Source organism: Ovis aries, chromosome 12, assembly GCF_016772045.2.
Source record: "Ovis aries strain OAR_USU_Benz2616 breed Rambouillet chromosome 12, ARS-UI_Ramb_v3.0, whole genome shotgun sequence".
In the NCBI taxonomy this organism is placed as follows: Eukaryota; Metazoa; Chordata; class Mammalia; order Artiodactyla; family Bovidae; genus Ovis; species Ovis aries.
This window is the reverse complement of record NC_056065.1, coordinates 78,898,828-78,922,475: the sequence shown is the minus strand read 5'-3', so window position 1 is coordinate 78,922,475 and position 23,648 is coordinate 78,898,828. Positions and strand designations below refer to the sequence as shown.

Genomic DNA, 23,648 nt, shown 5'->3' with positions numbered 1-23,648 from the left:
CCCGTTAAGCAGGAGGAAACTGCCGCCTGCCCTGGAGGCTGGGTCCTCCAGCCCGGGCGCCTCCTGCCTCCGTCCCAGGGGAGACCCGGGGGCCCGTGTCCTCCCGCCTCCTGTCCTGCCCGCTGGACTCCGGCACTCCCTCTGCCGGGGCGCACCCACCTCGGCCCGCACACTGAGGTTCCTGACACCGGTCACCATTTCCCCGGGCCTCCCTCTTCACAGCACCCACAGCATGTGACTCACCCCGGCGGAAGGGGGCCAGGTCTGAGGTAGGGGGTCCAGAGAGCCGGCCGCGTCCCTTCGGAGCCTGCCCCTGCGTGGGGCGCCTCAGTCCCTGAAGCCCAGCCCCTCGGGCCTGGGGCACCTGCCTGGCCTGACCCGGGGTTTCTGTGAGGGCGTCGGAGGGAGCCCTCACCTGACGCAGTGCCTCAGCTCTGGGCCCACATGGTCCTGGGATTGTGCCTCCAGAAGGCGTCGCTCCGGATCCAGAGCGGCCCCTGCAGGGCGGGCGTGGACTTGGCCCCCCTCGCCTCGCGGGTCACGTGGCAGTCCGTACTCCCAGCGGAGGACCCGGGACCCCCCACTTCCGGCTTTGGAGTCAAGGCGCTGGGGCGTTACGCACAAGAGCCTCCCCTCGGGGCGGTGGAGGAGCCCATCGCTGAGCCACGCCCACTGCGGGCCACACCCATTAGCGGGCACCGCCCACCTCCGAGCCACGCCCACCACTGAGCACCACCCACCACCGGGCCACGCCCACCACCGAGCCACGCCCATCGTTGAGCGCAGCCACCACTAAGCAGCGCCTATCACTGAACCACGCCCACTGCCGGACCACGCCCATCGACACTTCCCACCAACCTGCTCCCCAGGGCCCTGGCCAGACCATCAGCTGGAAACTCGGCGCATAAGAACCTTCCTCACCAGCTTGGCCTCACAAAGCACAGTTTATTGGAGTATTTGGCACGGAAACTCCACATCTCCAGCCACACAGCCGAGAACATAGCCGCTTCTCAAGTGCAGCGGGTGTCACACGGGAGCAATAAGTTAACATATGGGGCGCACACGTATGTGGGGTGCTAACCCAAGGAGCGCTGTGCTCCACGAGGACTGGAGGGTGGGTGGCTGTGCCCAGGTGGCCCCAGACTGGGAAGCTGCAGGCCAGGAAGGGCAGGGATGCGGGCTTCCCCGAAGGCCCCCTCCCTCTTCCTGACCCCTCAGCCAGGTGGCCCAGGCAATGGGAGAGGTGGGTCTCATCTGGGTCAGGATGTTAACGGGTCCTCAGGCAGTCTCCCCAGCTTCCACCCTGCAGACGGAGGGCAACGCGTGGGCAAAGTCAGCCTAGTGTGCCCCGCCCCTCTCGGCCTTGACTCGGCGGCTCTCTCCTGCGAGCAGGGTCCCCCATTTGGGGGTCTAACCAGGCAGCAGAGGCCCTACTAAGACAAGAGCCCGGGACCACAGATCAGCTTGGCACAGCCAGCTGCCAGGCCTCAAGTCTCAGTGCTAGGACAATTCAGTAACACCTGCAGGGTGAGTGTCCCATGTCTGTAAAGCCAGAACTTGCCCTCCTTTAAGAAGATCTGGTCTCAGGACAGAGGTACACGGGTGGGAGAAGCAGTGACACTCCTGCCCCCGGGGTAACGACACAGGGGGCATCTTTCTAAATGCAAGTGTGCAATGTTGGTTCTTGGGACGACGACAAAAGGACGTCAGCGGGTGGGGGCCTGCCAGTCCTCTTGGGGCCCAGAGGAGGTGGTTAGCCCCTATCTGGGCCTCCTGATGCTCCAAACCAGAGAAGCCTCCTTGGACCCGAGGCTCCTGGGCCTGGTTCGCGCTGGGGGCTGCAGGACACAGGTGCAGTGACCAGGGCCCCGCAGGGTCAGGAAAAGAGCAGGGCTCAGAAAGACAAGACTCCACCCAGACACACTGACCTTTAACCCTGCCCTTGGTGCGTGCATCACAGAGCACAATAGAGAGGGCAGGATGCGCCCAGCCTGGCACCCCTACGCCCGAGCACTGGGAACCGGGGACAGGAAAAATGCCCCCAGCAGTAGTGGGGGAGGAGGCCCCGGGGTTGTCCAGAGCACTGCGGGAACTCACCGTGGCCCTATCTGCTCCAGGCATCCCCCGCCACCCATCTGGCACATGGAGGGATGCCACTAGTCAGAGGCAAGGCCTCACATCCAGTAGGCCAGTCTCTGGGAAGTAAAGCAGCCTCCTATCACAGGGATCGTGCGGACAAACCACAAACATGAATCCTTAGGCCAGGGCTTTTGAACAAAAACTGATTAAAAAAAAGTCTCAGCTCCAGGTCATCGACCTGCGATGGGGGAAGGGAGCTGAAGAGGGCGACAAGAGGGGGCGGCCGCAGCCCCAGCCCCGCTGGGAGCCAGTTCCTTCCACCAGCCGGCCAGGGCGTCTGCAGCCCGGGGTTACACCTGGCTCATGATCTCGCCATTCTCAGGTACAAAAACTTGCACGGGGGCCCCCTCAGGCGATCTCCGGAGCACGCACACCGTGGGCACCTGTCAGGCCAGGATGAAAGGAGAGGCATGTGAGCTAGCCAGGTCGAGGTGTCGGGACAGCATACCCGGCCACCCCATCCTTGTCCCTGAAGGCTGCTGACCGGCGGCAGCATCGGCCCAGCCACCCAGCCCCTGCCTCCCCAGAGGCTCTCTGGGCCCAGAGATGGCCCTATCCATTTCTGCCCCAGTTCTTTTCAGGGTGTGACAGGCACCTTGACCTTTGCTCTGCCCCCCTCTCCTGGGCTCAGTTCTCATCACCCTCCCATCTGGCACATCGGGCTGCACTGGGCCTGGGCCAAGGACAGGTCCCAGCTCGCGGGAAGGGGAAGGCATTTCAGCTGGAGGGTGCGGCTGGGACCAGAGCCAGGGCGCTGCCAGGCCCGGGAGGCCAGCTGAGGCCCAAAGAACTGGGGGAGGGGAGGGAGGCCAGGCGGGGCCTGCCAAAACCCCAGGTCTCAGGAAGCAGCCTGTTGGGACTTCAGGAGCATGGCCCTTGCAGAGCCCTCTGTACCAGGAGGCAAGAACAAAGGAAGGCTCCTGCCTGGTGCCCTTGTTCTGTAGGAAGAAACTGGGCACAGAAACCAGGGCGGCCACCCTATCTCAAGTTGGGGTGCTCCACCTACCAGCTGCCCACCAACCCAGCCCCTGGTCCTGGGTGACAGTAACACCTCTCATCTAGGGCTTACCATACAGGGCGCGGGCCATTTCACACGCAGTACTGCCCCTAGTGGACGGGTCCTTTACTGCTCCCGCTTTACAGAAGGGGTGACATGATGGGAGTGTTGACTAACCAGCCCCATCCTGACTGCTAAGGGGCAAGGCTGACTTGTACCAGGGCCTGGGCACTTAACCACAGGTCAGCTTGCTTCTCAGCTGGGTGATGGAATGGGAGTAGGGGTGGGGAGGAGCTGACCGGTGGCCACAGGTTCGCCTCCTGCAAACCCTTTCCAGACTGTCCTGGGACCTCAAGTCAGGAAATCTGGGGGTGATTGGACTGGACATCGGATTACGAACAGAGGCCTGTCTGGTAGATCCTCAGTGGAGCCATTAGGGGGAGATGTTTTAGGTGTCCAGGAGGGTAACCTCCACCGGCGCACGTGGGCACGCGCAAACTTTGGAGGCCCCCAGGGGAGTCTCCCCAGAGCCGCAAGGAAACGTCCGGGGGCTGTTCTTCCTAGCTGAGGGCTGCCGGGCCCCCGGACTGCTGGCTCTGGGCTCTGCGCTGGGCCAGCAGGGATCGCAGGACCGGGAGAGCTGGGCCGGGGCGCGTACCTGTCCGCGCGGGGCGGGCGCGCGCACAAAGCTGTCGGCGCCGGGCGGCAGGCTGCGCACGCGGAACGCCCCCTGGCGGTCCAGCGAGTGGGGGCGCGCGCTCCGGAGCCGGGCCCGCTCGTGCCACGACTTGAGCTCCTCGGACACGGCGGCCTTGCTGAGCCCGCGGCCCGCGGGGTGGTCGCGCAGCGAGGGCGTCCGGGCCACGCGGCCATGGGCGGGTGGCGGGCGCTGCCAGCGCGCGGGGGCCGCGTCCTCGCCGCGGCCCGGGCCCCACTCGGCCCACTGGGCGGGCGGCGGGCGGCCCTCCGCCAGCACCACGTAGCGCGCAGCCCGCAGGCAGGCGGGGGGCGGCCGGGGCCGGGGGCCCGCGGGGCCGCGGTGCGGGCGGGATGGCGCGGGCGGGGAGAGGGGCCGCAGGAAGGAGATGTCGGGGCTGCTGCTGCCGGGCGGAGTGGGGTGCGATAGGCTGGACGCTTCGGAGCCGCTGTCCTCAGAGCACGAGTGGCAGGCGGCACGCGGCGCGGGCGCGGGGCGAGCGCAGCAGGGCTCCGGCGCCGTCACCGTGTAGTAAGTGGGGCGGCGCCGCGGGAGGGCGCTGCGACCCCGGCCGTCGGGGCCCGCGCGGAAGGGGTCACTCCTGCAGGGAGAAGGGGGGGCACTGAGTCAGCCGTGCCTCCGAGGGTCTAGGGACCGGCCCACCTAGCGTCCTACACGCCCCTCCGGCACCCCACCCCCTCCTGCTCCACTGCATGGCCAGCCCGGGTTGGGGGCGAGGAGGCCACAGCTGCCTCCTGGCCTCCGCCACCTCAGGTGTGAGTGGTCCAGTGGCATTTTGTCCACACGATCTGTCCGGGCGGACACTGGCAAACATCTGAGATGAAGGCCTGAAACTGGCCCTGGCACCGAGACAAGCTCGTCAAGGGCGGAGAGCCCAGGGCTGGGGCCAAGGGAGAAATACCTGGGGCCTGGACTTCAGCCTCCAGACTGGGACAGAGTGGCTTCTGCCCGGCGAGGGGCTCTGTATGGTGGCCCCAGCCAGCTGGGACAGCCGCCCTCCCCGGGACACCAGCCCAGGTCAGGAATCCACTCTGCCGCTGCCAGCCCCTCGGGAGCAAGCAGGCCTGCCCATCCAGAGGGGATGCCTTTCACTGATCTGCACATAGGCCGTGTGTTAAAGGCCCAGGTGTGTACGCTGGAAAATGCGCTGCTGGACTTCAGTGCTGCCCACGGGCAGCTAACCTGACATGAGAACCCAGCCACATCCTGAGGCTGCCTTGGACCCCTGGGAGGGCGTGGCCAACACTGCCCGCCATCCCTGGCTCCCTGATCCAGCGGTGGTCACTGAGACAAGCCCCAGAGGGCGGAGGACTCAGAAGGGAGGGCGCAGTAGGTGCTCGTCGATCATGGGTTCTGTATCTGTGGATTCACCTGCTGCTCGAATGCATCTGCAACTTCCAAATCAACACTCCCAGACCCTCCGGTCACGTGTGGACACACAGGGTGGTGAAGATTCTGAGCTGCCCAACAGGCTCTCCAGGCTGAGACCTCAGTTCTCACCCTGCACACAAAGGCCCCTTCCACAGTCTATTTAGCGCCACGCTTTCGTGTTCTTATGCCTCTGCAGGTGATTTCACAGATTAAGTCGGCCCTGAAGCTGGTGCTACAGGGCTGCCTGGTGTCCAGAGCATGAGGAAGCTGGGGCGTGATTCATGGAGAAAACACGGGTTAGATGAGCTCCGTGTGGGTGTTCGTTCTCGGGCTGCTGGCCCCGAGTTCAGTGGTATATATTAGATAAAGTGTGTTTCAACAGAAACTCCATAAAACAAGTTTATGTGTCAATCCATTGACAGGCCAGCAGCTGTGACCCTGTGTCCCAGGGAGCAGTGGTTTGTGGTGACTTCACAGGACAAAACTACCCAAGTAGTGAGAATCAACCGGACATCAACTGAAAATGTGAACTGTCCATTGTCAGGGACCAATACCAAAACAATCACAGACCACCGCAAGAGTCCCTACCAAGACACTATCTCCCCCCAACAAGACAGTCTCCTGGATGGGGAGAAAGGTCATGCAAAGAGACAACACCGGAGTCTCTGGAAGAAAACAAGTTGCTTCGTAAGTGACTCGCCCTTAGCTTTGCCCGCTGGGGCGCAGCCTCTGCTGAGAGGTGCCTGAGAAAGAGTCTCAAGGAGAAGCCACTACACAAGCCCCATGTCGCCCACGGGTGTCCCACATAGCCCTGGGCGCTGCCACCCTCGACTCTCCCGGGATGTCTGGGGGGGCCTGGCTCTTACCTCAGGGGCTGCGAATGGCCCCTCCTGCCCTGCATGTCAGGGGTGGCTGGGGCACTGGTACGGCCCTGCCGCTGCCCAGGAACACTGCGGATGGGGACCACACAGTAGGAGGCGGGCTCCAGCAGCCACAGGCTGGAGGCGCTCGGCCCATCCTGCGGGGTGCTGGCTGGGCTGCTGGAGGTGGAGGGGTTGGAGATGGGTCAGCAGCGGGAGTGCCTCCACCCAGGGATGCCAGCCCGCAGCATCACACGGAGGGAAGCCTCCCACACCAGTGCCCAGCCACGCCCCCTCCCCCAGATCCCACCTGCCCCCAGCCCTCCCTTCCTCTTGCCTGACCTGGACTCGCTTCCAGCCTCGGAAGACTTCCTGGGCTTCTCATAGGGGTGGTCCAGACTCGTCTCCTTCCAAGGGCTGTTCTGGATGGGGGCCCGCTCCAGGCCCCCCATCTCAGGGCCTGCTGGCTGCAGCCCCTCAAGGCTCTGGGGTGGGAGAGGCCGGGTGGGTGGATCTGGGGCCTCTGGGGGCGGTTTTGGCACTTGAGGTGCCTCTGCAGGTCAGAGAAACCCGGTGAGAGCAGTGGCGGGGGAACCGGCCCAACTAGAACCTCCACAGCCTGCTCTCCCTCCCTTGGCTGTTTGTCCGGCTGTGCCAGGCTATGGCTCTGGGCCCAGATGCTCCAAGACACTTTCTTCTCCATTGTCCAACTGTGCCAGGCCATGGCTCTGGGCCCAGATGCTCCGAAACACTTTCTTCTCCTTTGGGACTCACTCCCTCACGGCTCCACGTTACACCTGCCTCCTCCAAGAAGCGCCCCCATACCCGCAGATGGACTCCTGGCTCAGACTCCACTTCTCTCCTTTGCTCCTGCAGCTGACCTCCCATTTCCCTATTTTCATTGTCACGCTGTGCCCGTGTGTGTGTCTTCTTGACCGGCCTGGGCCCTCCCCTGGGCAGGACGCCCCTACCCCCAGCATCGTTAGGGTTTGTAGGCAGGGTGCTCAGCCTATGAACTCATGCTTATTCCCTCGGTTTTGCCCTGTTTTCACAAAGGGCAGCGGCTGTGGCGGACAGCTGAGGCTGCAAACGGTGCACACTGAAGCAAAGGCTGAGTCTTAGGCCACAGCAGGGGCCCGGCGCCCAAGGCTCTGCGGGACTTACCTTCCCGCCAGGGTGACTGAGCGTCTGCACCGGTGATGGGCTGGCCATCGCCGCGGCTAGGAGGTGCGCGTGGGACTCAACGACCCCATGGAGCAGACTCTGGGCCCACCCTGCGCCCCTCGCCCCCCAGCTCACTAAGGGAACGCTCCAGTAAACTCACGCAGGAGCCCAGCTGACAAGAATCCCGAAGCCCCTCTCACCTTCCTCCCGGGGCAGCCCGTCCGACAGGGAGCTGTCATCTGAGGCGCTGAGCTCTGGGGAAGCCAAAGGGGAGAGGAGCGGGTGAGGAACACCCCCTGCTCTGCTGGCGACCCGCCTGCCCCTCCCCTCTTGCGGGCACTCCATCAGGAAACACCAACTGGAGCTGAGCACCAGGCTGGGCGCCACTTTATTACTGGGAAGGAGAAAGAGTCAGAAGACAGGCTGAGGAGATGGGAAGTCTGCTTTTAATGCAGCCCCTGTCACTAGCTTTGCAGCCTCAGAGAATCTGTCAACGCTCTGGGCCTCCACTTCCCCAGGCCCCGCGCTGGCAGGCTTTCCAGGCTGGGGAGGGCAAAGGCAGAGAGGGTCATTCCAGACTGCTGTAGAGATTTCACCTAATTTGCTATAGTCTTCTGCTACCACAAATACAGTGCGACTCAAGGGCCCCAAACCTGAGACCGACAGACGAGCAGCATGAGTGGGAGTTGGGACTCTGGGGTCCTGGGACAATTCAAGGGCGGCCTGGCCGGCTGAATCGGGGAGGTCCTTCACTGACGACAGGGCAGCCTCCGGAACTCACAGAGGGAGCACGTCTGTATGGGCACAGCCCAGGGACCCAGGAGTCAGAGGACGTGAATTTGCTGCTGCCCCTGAACAAACTTCCCTGGTGGCTCAGATGGTAAAGAACCCACCTGCCAAACAGGAAACCTGGGTTCAACCCGAGTCGGGAAGATTCCCTGGAGAAGGGCATGGCAACCCACTCCAGTATTCTTGCCTGGAGAATCCCATGGACAGAGGAGCCTCGTGGGCTACAGTGCATGGGACCGCAAAGAGTCAGACACGACTGAGCGACTAACACTTTCACTTTGAGTGGACTGAAACTTCAGACACTGTGTCTGTACCTAACACGACCCGGACAGAACTCACAAACCATTTTCAACCACGCTCGAGAACAAGGATGAGGACAAATTCGCAACGGCTAACATTTCTCTTGGGCTCCACTTAGTGCTTTATACCCTGTGAGATTACATCTCTGTCTCCGTGTAATAGCTGAGGCCACAGAGGTGTGGATGAGCTGATAAAATAGCTCAGGTCAGTCTGGCATTAGGTGGCTGAGTCAGATTCACACCCAGACAGTCTGACCAGTCTGGCTCACCACCACTTACGGGCTCTGCTGTTAGCTAGCTTCTCGTGCAGAGGTCCTTACTCAGAAAACTTCAGGATTTAGTTTCCAGCCATCTGAAAATTCTAACAAGGATTGACTGATGGCAGGCCTACGGGACAAACCCAGTTAATTGGCTGTTTTCATAAAGTTTCATTGAAACTCAGCTACGAGTTTCTTTACATAACGTCTGGCTGCTTTCATGCTGTGAGGGCAGAGTTGGGTAGTGGTGACCCACACAGTACAGCCCAGGAGCCTAAGACCTGCTCTCTGGACCGCTACAGAAGCTTGTCAGTCTCTGCTCCTCAGTTTAAATGAAGTAGGGGGACTGGTGGTCCAGTGGTTAAATATCCACCTTCCAGTGCAGGGACACAGGTGTGAGCCCTGTCGGGAAAGTAAGATTCCAGCTGCGACTAGGAAGAAGTGGATAAGCTGCAGTGAGGATCCAAGGCAGCCAGACAGTGTCGTTTTGTTTTGTTTTTTTAAAAGAAAAACAGTTGCAGACATTATTCCACTAATATATCATTCATTTAAAAAATGGACTGTAGCCCACCAGGCCCCTCATGGGATTCTCCAGGCAAGAATACTGGAGTGGGTAGCCGTTCCCTTCTCCAGGGGATCTCCCCGACCCCCAGGGATGGAACCCAGGCCTCCGGCATTGCGGGTGGATTCTTTACCGTCTGAACCACCAGGGAGGCCCAAATAAACGACACCTTTTTTTAAAAAAAGAAAAAGAAGAAAGCTGTTGTGGACATCATGCCATCAATCTATCACCATTTTCTTAAATGATTAAAAAGAGAAGAACGAGAACCTTCACACAGAGCAGTCTGTAAACCGTGCCCCTGGACCAGCTCAGCGGACACGATTCTGAGCTTTAGGGTTCACCTGGGAAGACATCCTCCTCCTGAATCCTGCTTCCCAGCCTCTGATCTTTTACAGAAACCCGAGGAATTGAGACATTTCTGTTTCACCAGTGTCAGCTGGGGACACTGTGGGACCGCTCCTGTCACAGCCCAGGGGTGCAGTGGGGTGAGAGTCGTGTGTTTTGGGTTTGACTACATGGTCTGGGAAGAAAGCCATCCCCTGCCGTCAGCCCAAATCTGCGTCATCAGAACCTCATGGACTGAGAGGAACAGTGCACAGGTGGGGACCCGGAGGGCCCTGCCCGCCGCCGGATTACTCGTGGTTCCCGAGGGCTGCTCGCTGCTGTGGCCACACTGAGCCCCTGGCCCCGCAGCAGCAGCAGGACACCCCAGGCGGAGGGCAGTCACCCCACTGAATACCCTCCAAGCACCACCATCCCACCCGCAGCCAACAGCTGCTTGTGGCTATTTTAAATAAAATGAAAATTTAGTCCCTCGGCCACACAGGCACAATCCAAGCGCCCTACAGCCCCCCGTGGGTCTGGAAAGTTCCTGTCATCTGAGAAATTCCACTAGTGTCGCTAACAGCGGCACTGTCCATCCAGAGGCGTCCCGAGCACCTGCTGCGTTAGATCAGCACCGGGGCATTTCTCCCAGGCCCACTGTGGCAGTGAATCCCACTCGGGGCCGCTCCCCAGCGCCTGCAGAGGGCCAGCCAGGTCCCCTCGCCTGGCACGGGCACAGTTGCTGGTGGAATGACCAAGAGGGTGGGTGGGTTTCTGTTAGTTTTCTGGTTAGTCTGTTTGCTTTTTCTCTGTTTAACTCAAAACACCTTTCAGCTGCTGCTGCTGCTAAGTCACTTCAGTCGTGTCTGACTCTGTGCAACCCCCTAGACGGCAGCCCACCAGGCTCCTCCGTCCATGGGATTCTCCAGGCAAGAGTACTGGAGTGGGGTGCCATTGCCTTCTCCACACCTTTCAGCTACTAATTATCAACTCCTCTCTACTTCCCTGTTTCAGGGCGAGCCGGGCTGGGCAGAGGAGCCACAGGGCAGGAACTACTTGTCTCCAACCACCCCCTCCTGGGCTCCCAAGAGAGGACGCTGGAAGCCAGGACCTCGGCCTTGCCAGGACAGGACTGCGTGCGGAGAGCAGGCCTGTTTCTCTGATCAGGAGGGTGAAAGCACTGCTGCGCTGGTCCCTTCCCCATAGCTCTGTCCCCCCTGGATTGCGTGCCTGCCTCCATCTCCCGGGCCGGCTGGCCAAAGCCCCAGGCGTGTCCTGGCCTGCTCTGCACTCCCGACAAGAAGCGTCATCGTCACAAAGGTGGCAGCGGAGCAACACCCCACACCGCTCCCTGCCCACACCGCAGGCCCGTGGTCAGGGCCCCGGGATGGAGCAAGCCCAGAAGGGATACAGGAGGCGCTGAGACACACAGACGGGACGCGGCCGCTCCCCACCGGCCCAGTGGGCCCTCAGGGCTCCAGCGCCGGTCAGCTGCTGCCTTCCAAGGGGAGGCCGCGTCCCGGGTGCGGTCGGGAAGTGAAGGGGCTGGGGGCCTCTCCCCTCAGCACCGGTCTGCCTGGGGGTCGCTGTCCAGCCCTGCCAGCTCCCTGTCTCCTGGCTCTACAGGGTCAGCCGGCACATGGAGGTCCCCCCTCCTCGCCTGCCCCCTACTCCTGCCTGTGGGGGACCGGCAAGGTGTCTGGCCCACCCTTTCCCCCCTGAATTAGAGGCGATGAGCGGTGGCAGGGAATCCTGAGATGGTATGGAGACTGTGCCTGCCGCACCGCCGTGGGGCCCGCACACAGACCAAGACTTCGGGCTCCGCAGGTGCCCTGGCAGGAAGCCCACCCTGAGGGGCGGGGGTGGGGGCTGGGGAGCCTGGTGAGGCCTGGAGTCCAGGTCCATGCAGAGCCACCGGCTCTCAGCAGGCCTGGGGCCCAGGAGAGGCCTGGGGGAGTGGCGCCCAGGGCTAGAGGCCCCAGGGATGGATCGGGAGGGAGGCCTCCAAGGGCCGACCTGACGAGCAGGGCTTGGGTCAGGAGAAAGAGAGAGCCGTGCTGAGGGCCCAGAACCTCCCGTCAGGAGAGGCGCTGGGCTGGACCAACTGCTGTCCAAGGACTGGTCTGGGCTCGGGGACTGGCCTGAGGCTCAGTAACTAGAGAGCAGGGGCCGCTCCCAACCCGGTGGGCCTAGATTCCGCAGCGCTTTGGGGATGGCGGGTGGGCGGGTGGGGCTGGACTTCCAGCAGAGGCGCGGGCCCTGAAGCGGTCCCCTGGACAGACAGGCTCAGAACGGGACCTCGGGAGCGCCCACAGCAGGCAGCAGAGCCTCACGCCACCCACGCCGTGGGCTGGGGGCAGCAGGGCTGAACACGCCCTGGAGACAAGCGGACAGCCTGCCAGGCCCCTGTCCAGGCGGTGTACTTCAAGCAGGAAGCAGAAGGGAGGAGCGTGCTCTTTTCTAAGTGGGGAGGGGTCTCGGGGAGAGGGGTGGTCCTGGGGAAGGGGGTGGGGCCGGCTGAGGTCGGGGGCGGCCCGGAGGGCTGTCCCCCCGGGGACTGGGGGCTCACCTGGGCCCGGGGACGGGGGCTCACCTGGGCCCGGCGCCGGGCCGGGTGCGGGACGCCCCTGCCGCTCGCCCAGGCAGCGCTGCAGCTGCCGCAGCTTCTCCTCCTCCAGGCGCACCGCGTGCTGGCGCTGCCGGCGCACCTGGCGGCCCAGGTTCCCCTCGCGGCACAGGCGCCGCGCCGCCTCAGCGATCTGCAGCTGCAGGGCCAGCTGGCGCTCCAGGCCGCTCAGGGGGTCCTGGGGGAGGACGCGATCAGCGATCCCAGGCAGCCCCTCCACACCCGCCCTGGGACCCAACCGGCAGCCTCGAGCCAAGCCCCGCGGGGGCGGGGGCGGGGGCCGAGGTGGACACATTCCGGTCCAACGGTCCAACGGAAGGGCAGACGAGCCCAGGGGCTCCGCAACCCCTCACAGCACAGGGCGGGGCCGAGGGCAGGATCCACCCCCACGGCTCTCCACCCGACTGAGAAAGAGGAAGACAGGCGGGGGGCCGAGCCACCAGCCTGTCCAGGCGGCTGCCCTTTGGCCCTTGGGGGGACTGGCCGAGCGTCCTCCCTTGAGGCCAGGGCCCTTCCAGTTCCTGCCCAGGCAGGGCTTCCCTGAGGCCCCTGTGGGTGACTCGTGGGCGGGGCCCCTCGTCCACCGGGAGCCAAGGGCCTCGAGCGGTGGGGCGGTGGCCTGGGGACAGGGCTGTCCGCCTCCGGGACCCAGGACGGCGCCGGCAGACTCACCTCCCTGTGCAGGGCCCACTCGTCCAGCTTATAAGCGGCTCCGATCCTGCGGCGGACCTTGGGGGCCTTCTCCCCGGGTTTGAGGGGAAACTCCGCAGGCAGGATGCCAGTCAGCTCCTGCAGGGGGGAACGAGGTCACGCCAGGCGGCTCTCACAGGCCCAGCCCTGGGCGGAGCACCGTCCAGCAGGCGTGCATGGCCCATGCCCACCCGGCCCCCGCCACCTCCGCCCGCCCTGCATCTAGGGCTGTCCCTCCTGCTCCCCGGGGCCAGGCCTCTGCACGGGCCGGGCCTCTGCACGGGCCGGGCCATGGTGCCCTGGGTTCCTCCCCCGTGCGGTACTGTCGGCCCCCCCAGGGAGAGCGGTGGTGGGCGGCGCCTGACCCCTGACTCTCAGCCCCACCCCGCAGCCGAGCGGCCCTCACCGCCTCCCGCAGGCAGAGCCTCCTCAGCTCCTCCAGGCAGGCTTCCAGCCGCTCCTCCAGGGCCCGCTGCTGCTTCCGCACGGCGTGGGTCAGCTCCTTCCCGGGGGACACCGGGCTGTCCGGGCCTGCTGGGGACAGGGCCATGTGCTCAGGGGGGCTGGTCCTGGCTGCCTCCCTGCCCGCCCCAGCCCGGGCGGTGATGCACACGTGGGCTCACAGTCTCAGGCCTGTCCAGACTGCGGGCCGGCTGCCACGGTGCTGTGTCACAGCTGCAAACCGGCTCGTCTCCCGCCACCCAGTGGCCCATGACGGCTCAGAGGACGGGCGGCCCCACCAGCCTGGTGCGGTGCGGCCGCGGTCAGGGTTCACCCTTCCCATCCCACCCTCCATCCACGGCCACTGACCGCTTTCTCTGTTTCTCCCCCTCTCGCTGTCACACGCACGCACACACACCACCCACACCTCTTGTCTCTAGTCCTCCATCCAGACCAGTCCCCACTGGGCCCACCAGCTTGCACAGACCAGAGCCTCAGCCCCTCACCCCAACCAGATAAGATTTTCCAGCTTCTGAGGGATCGTGGAGCCAAGGGAGAGCACTGCAGATACTTGCCCAGACAGGACCCACGCTCCCGGCCAGACCCCCAGCAAGGAAGGCCCTCCAGCCCTCCCGGTGTCTGCCCTGCAACCCTCGGGGCCCAGAGCCCCGGACTCGTGGACTTGGGGAATGGAGGCATCGGGGGCTCGGGGACTGGGGGGCCTGAACCACTCACCTGAGTGCAAGATGATGCCGCTGTCCGTGTCGCTGACCTCGTCCTTGCTGTCCATGGCGGGCTTCTGGGAGGAGGGGGCAAGGAGAAGGAGGGGCCGACACCTTTCCCAGCCCAGGCCAGGACACGGAGGTGGCCTGGAGTTTCCCCAGCTTTTAAAAGAACAACAAAAAATGACAGCGGTAAAGCCCCGAGCTTCCAGACAGAGCTGAGTAGTCGGCTGCGTGAGGGCGGGGCCGCGGAGTGGCGACCTGGCCTCTGGGGGAGGAAGTCTGGGGATGGGGCGGCCTTGGTGCTGGGGTGACCCGGCCCTGGGTGGACTCTCAGCCCAGCCTAGACAGCCACTGCTGCCCCCCACAGAGAAGCCTCGAAGCCCGGGGGGTGACAGCAGGGCGGGCCCCGGGGACCGTGACACCAGGCAGAAAAACCGTAAGGAGAGCGAAGGGAGCGGATGAAACGGGGAGGACAAACCTGGGAGGGCAGTGTCCGTGCCAGGAGGCACACTGCGCCCACTGCCCCGTGGGGAGGGCGCTGGCACACGGCCAGGCCTGTGTGTGCGCCCACAGCCCAGGCCCCCTGCTCTGTCTGCACCAGGCCGTCCATCCGAAGGCAGGTGCCCAAAGCCTCCCGCCAGCTCTGGGCTACCCATGACCCCTGGGAGACCCCTCGGAGGGGAGGAGACCAGGGCATCACACCCCCAGCCGGGAGAGACACAGCATGCACATGTGTGTGTCTGTGGATGTCTGTGTATGGGTGTGTGTGTCTGTGTATGGGTGTGTGTGTGTGTCTGTGGATGGGTGTGTGTGTCTGTGTATGGGTGTGTGTGTCTGTGTATGGGTGTGTGTGTGTCTGTGTATGAGTGTGTGTCTGTGTCTGTGTATGGGTGTCTCTGGATGGGTATGTGTGTCTGTGTATGGGTGTGTGTGTGTCTGTGGGTGTCTGTGTATGGGTGTGTGTGTCTGTGTATGGGTGTGTGTGTGTCTGTGTATGGGTGTGTGTGTCTGTGTATGGGTGTGTGTGTGTCTGTGTATGGGGGTGTGTGTGTGTCTGTGGATGGGTGTGTGTCTGTGGATGGGTGTGTGTGTGTGTGTCTGTGGGTGTACATGTGAGTCTTCGTGTGTACATGTCTGTGTATGTGGGTGTCTGTGTGTGTCTATGTGTCTGGGTATGTGAGTGTGTGTGTGTATTTGTCTGTGTGTGTGTATATGTGTCTCAGTGTGTGTGTGTGTGTGTGTGTGCGCAGAGGGTGACCAGAGCAGAAGCTGCCGAAGCGCAGGTGCAGGCAGGTGGCAGCCTCCCTGCCTCCCTGGCCCGGGAGCGCACGTGCAGCTCAGGAGTGCTCCCAGGTGCGCGTCCACAGGCACCAGCAACCACCCCACCCCTGCGGGCGGCCGCTGTCCCCACAGAGCCCGCGGCTGCTGGCTGGAGCGGGGGTGGGGAGGCCGGGTGGGGCCCCGGCAGGCAGCCTGGAAGGAGAGCCAGCCACCTCCTCACTGAGTCAGCCATTGAGCAACAGTCCAAAAGTCCTTCCGAGTTTCTGTCTGGAGCTTATCCTGCCTCTCCTCCTGCCTCTCCCCGGGACACGCCGCGGCGCGGGGGAGGTGGGCTGGTCAGCTGTGGGGAGGAGGTGGCCTTGGAGGCTGCGCCTCGAGCAGGGCAGGTGTAGGGAGAGACCCTGCCTAGCAGGCCAGGGAGCACCCCGCTGCCCACGCACAGCCTGCAGACCCACATCAGAGCACGGCCAGCAGAGTACCTTGGGCATCAGCTAAGTCTAGCCCTAAACCAATGTGTGCCTGCAGGTCGGAGTTCCGGTCCTCTAAGGAGGCCTAGAGAAGGCACAGCGGGACCATGTGGGCCCTCTGCAGAGATGCCGCGGAGAGGAACCGATACCAGGGCACACAGGGTGAGCTACCTCTGCCCGGCCCGTTCTTCCCAGATGGTCCTTCCTCCTGGAGCTGGAGCCGGACAGAGGGCAGGCAGCTCCCCTGGCCCGCCCTGTCCCCCACGTCCAGCCTGAGCCTCCCCGGAGGCTGGGCTCAGCCTGGCCTGAGCGACGAACCGAGGCCGTCTGGGTGAGCACGCCTGCTTGGTCAGGGGAGGGAAGCCATCAATTAGTCACACTTACTAATTAATTATTAACCACTCAGGAGTCGCCCTGGGAAGCGGTGACAACTCGGCCGGCTTCTCAGGCCCCTGTGCTGTTGTGGGGAGCAAACGGGGATGGTGGGGACTGAGGGCATGGGCTGGCCGGACACTCCCCTTTGAGACCCGACTCTCCATCCAAGGTCAGGGGCGGGCACTCTGGGCCCCCCAACTCGAGCACGGACCTCGGTGCCCCGGATTCAAGCCTGGGTCCTGCCGCTGCCGCTGGGATCTAGGGAGCTCACCTCACCTCACCCGCTGGGGCCCCATTCTCACCAGTGAACACTGGACGGCACCCCAGCTGCTGATCACTCCCCGCCCTGAACGTGAACCTCTGGGCCAGCGCCAGGCTGAGACAGAAGCCTCAGCCGTGCAGCAGTCCCTCCGGAGGGGCCCCCCAGCTGCAGGGACCCTGCGGTGGGGCCTCGTCTCAGCCCATGAGCACCCCCGCCCCCTGTACCCCAGACATGAGCAGGGCCCACGGCCAGGCTCCCGGGTAGGCTGGCTCCTCGCCCCAAAGACCCATGCCGGCTGCCTCGCCTCACCTGCGTCCAGGTTTCTGTCCAGGCGTCAGGGAAACACCCCCTGGTCCCAGTCAGGGGGCTGAGGGGCCCGGCGTGTGGCCTCAGGGCGTGCCAGGCCGCCCCGCACTCCGACCCAGGGTGGCTCCGCGAGCTGACGGCCGACTGCTGGCCCTCCCTGGGGCCCGCCCGCGTCCCTCCCAGGCTGCCGGGCCAGGGGAGCCAGGTTACTTGTTCCGACTTGAGTCAGAGGGAGGAGCGGTGAGCAAGCCCTTCCCTGCACAAATCCTGCCGCCCAGGCAGCTCGGGCCTCTGCACTTCCGGGGGCAGCGGGGGATGGGACCAAGGGCTCCCCGCAGGAACCCCAGGACAAGGCAGCGGGGTCGGGCCTCCAGGGCCCCGCCCGCCCCCCAGGTTCCCAACCCGCACAGCTCCCTCACGCACGCGGGGGACACGAGCAAGAAGGCTGCACGCTGACGAGACGGGTCCCTGCTCCCCTCACTGAAGTGGGGCCCAGGCCCAGCCAGGTTAGAAGCCCCAGGCTGGGCCATGGCCCTGGAACTCCAAGCGGGGAGGCTCCGGGGTCCCAAAGGAGGCCAGGCTTCCCTCCTCTAACCCCAGACGTCTCCCGCCAGGATCATCAAGGCCACACCTGCCCTCTTTGTCACTGGCATCCCCAAACACCGGGGGCCAGAGCCCAGAGTGGAGCTTCATGAACCCCCGGGTCCCCACCCCACCAACCCTCAGGCAAACCCAGCACTGCTGGAGTTCAGCCTGTTTCATCAGGGAAGCAGAGCCAGGGCAGCCAGTGGTCCATCCCCAGCAGGATGAAGGCCTTCCCTGGTGGCTCAGCTGGTAAAGAATCCGCCTGCAAGGCAGGAGACCCTGGTTCCATTCCTGGGTCGGGAAGGTCCCCTGGAGAGAGGAATGGCTGCCCACTCCAGTGTTCTGGCCTGGAGAATCCACGGACTGAAACAGCCTAGCAGCTTACAGTCCACGGGGTCGCAGAGAGCGGGGACGACTGAGCGGCTAAGCACACAAGCACAGCACGGGAGGAAGAAGGGGACAGGTGCTGCCCATGCAGAGACCCCGCAGGGCTGCCCCCAGCACCTCCCTCCCCGCCACGGCCCTCGCCCCGGGGTCCCAGCACTACACACATTTCCAGATGGCTCCCCAACACCCAGCCCCCAGCCCACCTCCCCAGTCCCCTGGTAAGGGACAATAGAGGACGTCACCCCAAGCATCTCCCACAGAGCCGTGTCACGGACACAGGCAGCCCCTACTGCCCCACACACCCCCCAATGCCCCTCACGTTGCTGCACACACCCTCTATCCAAAGTGCGAGCTAGCACCCTCCAGGCTGATCACCCCTGTCTTTCCCAGGCCGAGGCTGAGGGGCTCCAGCAGGGGGCAGCCCCCTGTGCTGGGGGGCCCACCCTGGGTCCCCGGAAGCGCCGGCAGCCCCACCCCTGTGCCTCCCCATCCCCTCCAGGCCTGTCAGTCTTCCCACAACAAACAGAGGAGACCCTGAGGCACACCCAGACTCCACCTTGCCCATCCCCCAGCAAGGGGAGGTGATGGAAGCTTCTAGAATCAGCTTGTAGCATATTTTTTAATACATTATTTAAGATGAAGAGAATCACTAAGAGAATCAATTATAATGAAATGCAGTTCTAAAAACGAGACAACACAGTAAACTATACATGTTTCTCTATTAACATTAAACAGGACCCAGTAGTCTGGCAATTCTGTACGACGGACAGCACCCCAGGTTCCTAGACGGCTATCACGGCGGCTCTGTGACCTGACGCCCTCTGGCATCTATTAACAGCAAATCACAGCTACTGCCAATGCCGTCTTGTCTTCATAACTGAAGGCAATGTCAACTTTCAGTAAAGGCTGATGAAAAATAAACCTTTTCCCATCTGAGTACAAGACCCTCGGGATTCATTCTATCCACCGAGGCCGGTGCCCATTCGTCGCTGTTCAGTGGGTCAGTCGTGTCTGACTCTTTGCGACCCCATGGGACTGCAGCACACCAAGCCTCCCTGTCCTTCACCATCTCCCAGAGCTTGCTCAAACTCACGTCCATTGAGTCGGTGATGCTATCCAACCCTCATCCTCTGTCGTCCCCTTCTCCTCCTGCACTCAATCTTTCCCAACCTCCATGCCCATGGACCCAGTTAAGAACCCTGTTTTTGGGTAACGCCCCATCTCTGAGTCCAGGAAGAGAAGGACGAGGATCAGGCCGTGTGCTGACCCTCAGGAAGCCTGTGCGCCCTCAAACTCACCCGCAGCATTTCCCAGCCCAGCAGGCTGTGGGACTCGGAGTGGGACTGGTCACCCCGCTCTCCCAAGAACCCTGAGATGCGGATCTCCCTGGACTCCGTCCATGGTGCCCAGGGGGCAGGTGCGCACTCCAGAGGCCTGCTGGACAGCAGCACTCTGCTTCCAGCCAGCACCCTGAGATCTACACGCCAGAGCATCACCACCACGACCACCAGTCGCTGAGGAAGCGGGGTTTCCTAGAATACTTGGAATCCGATCTTTGAAAGGAGAAGCTGCATCTCTGTTGAGTTTTCCTAAGAAGTCCTGAATCAGAGGACTCTCCCACCTCCTGCACCCATCCACTCTCCATTCTGTTTTAAAGTTCCTCCGGTTAAGTTCCGTGTGACACACGAGGTTGGAAGTTAAAGCAAGGGGGTGTGTCCACCCCCATCCCCACCAGCACCCAGCAAACTCCAGTCTCGGGGACTCTGAGAATTTCAGCAATCACCGAGCCGGTGGTCAGCGGCTGTCTTCCCTTTCCGGCAGTGAAAAGAGAAAGGAGGGGGTCATCCCGAGACCCTCCAGGCCCAGGGGGGTGGGAGACGGTTCCTTAAACTGCTTCCTTTCCCCGGTGCTCCCCTCCCGCTGGGAAAGGTGCTCGCCTCCAGCGAGCGACGGGGGAGTGGGGCAGGGACGGCGGACTCCACGACGGCCTGGAATGCGCCCTGGAATCAGACCTCTAGGCTCGCCTCCAAAAGCCCCTTTGTCCGGTCCACCCCGCTCCCCTCCCCCACCGCGCCCTCCGCGTCCCGGCGGCCCGAGGCTCGGCTCCTTTTGTCTGGCTTCCCGGAACCTGCCAGGGGGTCCGCAGGCGTGGGGAAGGTCGGAGGAGAAAGGTCGAGGAGACGGAAACGCGCCTTTTCGGGAGGGATTCGGAATTCCCACCCCCGGCGAATTCGCCCACTGCCCGCCGGGGCCCCCTCCGCCTCGGCGGAGGACCGGGGGGTGGGGGCTCGGCCGCCCCGGCCCCCGCGCCGCGCCCGGGTGCTGCCCTTACCTGTCCCATGGAGGTCCCGCGCCGCCCGCCTGCCCCCGCGCCCCCCGCGCGCGCCTCGCCGCCTCGGGACCTGCTCGTCCAGGCCGGCTCTCCTCCCCCCGCGACTCCTCCCGGCCTCCCCGCCCCGGAGGTATTTCATTTAACTTCGGCATTCGCAGCATCCCAAATGTTAAAGATCCCAAGACATCTGTCCCCTGGGGCGTACCAAGGCCCAGAGGAAGGAGGGGGAGGACGCGCGCAGAGACCCGAGATTCCGCGCCAGGAGCCGGGGCGGGGCCGCGCGGCGGGGCGGGGAGGCGCCCGCGGCGGGGGGCCGTCCCGCGAGGACCCCGGCGCGGCGGGGCCGGCCGCCTCCCCCCGCCTCCGGACGCGCGCGCCGCGGGAGCCCCCCGCGCCGCCAGTTCCCGCGGCCCGGCGGGGGAGGCTCCTCCCGGGCCCGGGGCCGCCTTCCCTCCGCGCGCTCCGGCCGGCCCGGCGGCTTCCGCGCCTGGAGAGTCAGGCTGAGCGAAGGGGGGCGCCGCGCCCACCCCCCGGGCCCTCTCCGCCCTGCCCTCTCCCCCTCGTCGGGCCCCCGCCCCCCGCCCCCGGCGGCCGCGGCCCGGCCCGGCCCCTCCCGCGGGTGGTGGACGGGCCAGGAGCGGGGGGCGCGCTCGGGGGCTGACGGAGCCGGCGCCCCGCCCGTCATTCATTCACTCACCCGCGGATTCGGGCCACGCTGATGGAGCTCCCGCTAGTGCCCCTCCCGGCGGGTCAAAGTTCAAGCGCCCCCTCCCACGCCCCCCCACCCCCGGCATCCCCGAGCTAGAGGCGCGGTCACTAGACAGCAGGGTCAGAGAAGGGAGGCCCACAGCACCCAGCGGGGGGACCGGGGGCTGAGCCCGGCCGAGGACCACACTGCCTGCCCGAGGGGGCCGTGCCGGGAACCGGGGATCGGGGCAGGAGAGGAGCCCAGGGCAGCAGCGACGGGACGCACAGAAGCCCAACGGCAAAGGACCCCCTGAGGGTCTGGGAGCTGAGGGAGCTTGGGGTGTTGGGTGAGGAAGAGGCGAGGGTCTAGGAGACTGGAGCCGCCGGCAGGGGGCCCAGGACCCAGGGCCGCTCCGTACGGTTGTCCAGGTTGTGCTGTGCATCAAACTAGGACCAGCGTACCCAGGCTCCACCCACCAAGCACCCGGCCGCGGCCAGAGGCAAGTCTGCCTAGAGGCGGTGGCTTCTTCCAATCGTACAGAGGCACCAGGCGAGCTGGGCTTCCCTAGAAGCTCAGACGGTAAAGCATCTGTCTTCAATGCATGAGTGATCCCTGGGTCCGGAAGACCCCCTGGAGAAGGAGATGGCCACCCACTCCAGTGTTCTTGCCTGGAGGGTCCATGGACAGTGGAGCCTGGTGGGCTGCAGTCCATGAGGTCACAAAGAGCCACACATGACTGGGCAACTGAGACGCACTCGGGAAGCTAAGCTGGCTGTAAAGCCATGTGGGCTAAGGATTTAAGATTTTTATCCTGAATTGAAGAAAAGCTCCAGGGAAACTGAATTAAGAGGATTTTCCCACCCCCCATCTGTGTGTGTGTGCAGACATACAGAGAGAGAAGAGTTGGTCCGTGATACTCCAGAGGCTGACAGGGCTCCAGGCTGCAGGATGGACTGGCAGGCTGCAGGCCCAGGAAGGGGGCACAGTCCGGCTCCAGAGGCTGGCTGTTTGCAGAACTCCCTATTTACTGAAGTCAATCTTTTTGCTGTTCTGGCCTTCACATGATTGGACGGGGCCCACCACACCATGGCAGGTCAAGCAGATGACTGTTTATTTCAATGTTAGTCTCATCTAAAAAATACCTTTACAGAAACATCTGGAATAACATTTGACCAAATCTCTGGGTACCGTGGCCTAGCCAAGTTGACACATAAAATTAACCGTCACACACTACTGAAGACTGCTCTTCCTACGACAAGCTGGGCAGACTGGTGTGAGTGATTGGCACGGGGAGGGTTGCAAAACAAGGGAACCACAAGAGACAGTATCCAGACGAAGGGTGACAGGACCTGAATTCACCCTGTGGCTTTGGGTGGGGAGGAGATGGGGGGAGTCCAGAGCTACCTGAGGGTAAGACCTGGCCTGACTCGTGAGTGACTTACTAAAGACGTGGTAGGAGGAAGGGGAGGAGCTGGGGTTTCCCAGGTTTCTGGCTTGAGCTCAGGGTCAGGTGAGATCATTTCAGGCCATGCGTGGTGATCAGGAAGGGCTGCAGGAAGGGCTTGGCAGCCACGGCATGGCTGCAGCGCTGTGCCGGGTGAGACCGCCCGGAAAGGGTGCACAGGATGAAGAAGGACCAGCGGGTAAACTCCAGGAACGCTTAAGGGGGGAACAGGTTGTAAAGTACCTCCAGTGGTAAGCATTATTGCTATTTTTTTGTGGTTGTTACCAGTGTGGGCCCATCATCTTTATTTTTATAATTGTATTATTTTTTCTCCATTAACCCTTTTACTTTGTATTGAAGTATAACCAGTTAACAATGCTGAGATAGCTTCAGGCGCGCAGCAAAGGGACGCAGCCCAACATTCACATGTATCCCTTCTCCCCCAAACTCCCCTCCCATGCAGGCTGCCACATAACACTGAGCAGAGTTCCCTGTGCTGTATAGTAGGGCCTTGTAGGCTATCCATTTTAAACAGAGCGGTGTGTACATGTCCACCCCAGACTCCTAGCTTTCGCTCCCCCCAGACAGCTGAGTTTGTTCTCCAAGCCTGTGAGTCTGTTTTGTAAATAAGCTCGCATGCGTCACGTCTTTGCGGATTCCCACGTAAGGGATGCCATACAGTATTCCCCCTTCTCTGTCTGACGTACTCCACTCACTGTGACAGTCTTTAGGCCCACCCATATTGCTGCAAAGGGCAGAACTGAATTCTTTTTAATGGCTGAGTATATTCCACTGTGTATGTGGGCCTCGTCTTCACCTGTTCCTCTGTCGATGCGTGTTTAGGCTGGTGAGCATTATTATTACTCACACAACAGAATGGTTTGTTGAGATGTTGCTTTGTAGCCCCGCCACCCCCCCCCCCCAAGTCACCTTTGTCATTTCTCTGGGTGGGACGCAGTGGCCTCCTGCAGGCTTCAGCTCTGAGCCCACTGGGACAATGCCAGGGGTCCTGAAGAGCGAGGGCAGGGACATGGTTTTGAGGGGAGATGGACTGTGCTTCAAGCACCCCGTGCCTCCCCGCGCGGTCCCCGGGAGAGGACAAGACCCACGCAGGGATGGGGGTTGGGAGGTGGGCCCCAGATTGCTGGCCTCCAAGGATTCTTGCCCTGCACCCATCCAGGGTGCAGGAGCCCCGGTTACAGAGACTCCTGTGGGCAGAGCAACTGTGAATCGGATGGCAGCCCTCCCTTGCTTCCTGGGCTCCCCTAAGCCTTCAAGGACATTGTATGAGAAAACAGAATTTTTTGCCATCCCAGCAGGCCCAGGACAGAATCAGACTGGTTTAATCAGAATAGGAAAAAAGTGGAAGAAGTGACAGCCTTTATTTGGGGGCTCCAAAAGAACTGCAGACGGTGACTGCAGCCATGAAATTGAGACACTTGCTCCTTGGAAGAAAAGCTATGACCAACCTAGACAGCATATTAAAAAGCAGAGACACCACTTTGCCAATAAAGGTCCATCTAGTCAAAGCTATGGTTTTTCCAGTAGTCACGTATGGA

General features: G+C 62.9%; 1 protein-coding gene and 1 long non-coding RNA gene across 10 annotated transcripts; one reads left to right on the top strand and one right to left on the bottom strand.

Annotated features, from left to right (window-relative positions):
* Nucleotides 1–925: 925 nt before the first annotated feature.
* On the bottom strand, nt 926–20,207 carry INAVA (innate immunity activator). Of its 9 annotated transcripts, none has more exons than XM_042229439.2 (10): nt 19,958–20,207; nt 13,973–14,121; nt 13,203–13,330; nt 12,779–12,895; nt 12,050–12,284; nt 7,450–7,503; nt 6,428–6,638; nt 6,092–6,262; nt 3,795–4,434; nt 926–2,522 (listed from the first exon to the last, which is right to left on the bottom strand). In XM_042229439.2, the coding sequence occupies exons 1-10, from the start codon at nt 20,116–20,118 to the stop codon at nt 2,430–2,432; spliced, it is 1,959 nt and encodes a 652-aa protein (XP_042085373.1). In that variant the 5' UTR covers nt 20,119–20,207; the 3' UTR covers nt 926–2,429. The 9 variants fall into 9 exon arrangements, with proteins under 9 accessions (XP_042085373.1, XP_042085371.1, XP_042085374.1 ...); XM_042229437.2 differs by having other exon boundaries at nt 6,092–6,265; nt 19,958–20,200; XM_042229440.2 differs by having other exon boundaries at nt 6,092–6,265; nt 12,074–12,284; nt 19,958–20,199.
* Nucleotides 15,929–18,561, top strand: LOC114117262 (uncharacterized). Its single transcript, XR_003591002.2, has 2 exons — nt 15,929–16,041; nt 18,361–18,561. It is a non-coding gene; the product is annotated as an uncharacterized LOC114117262 (long non-coding RNA).
* Nucleotides 20,208–23,648: the final 3,441 nt, after the last annotated feature.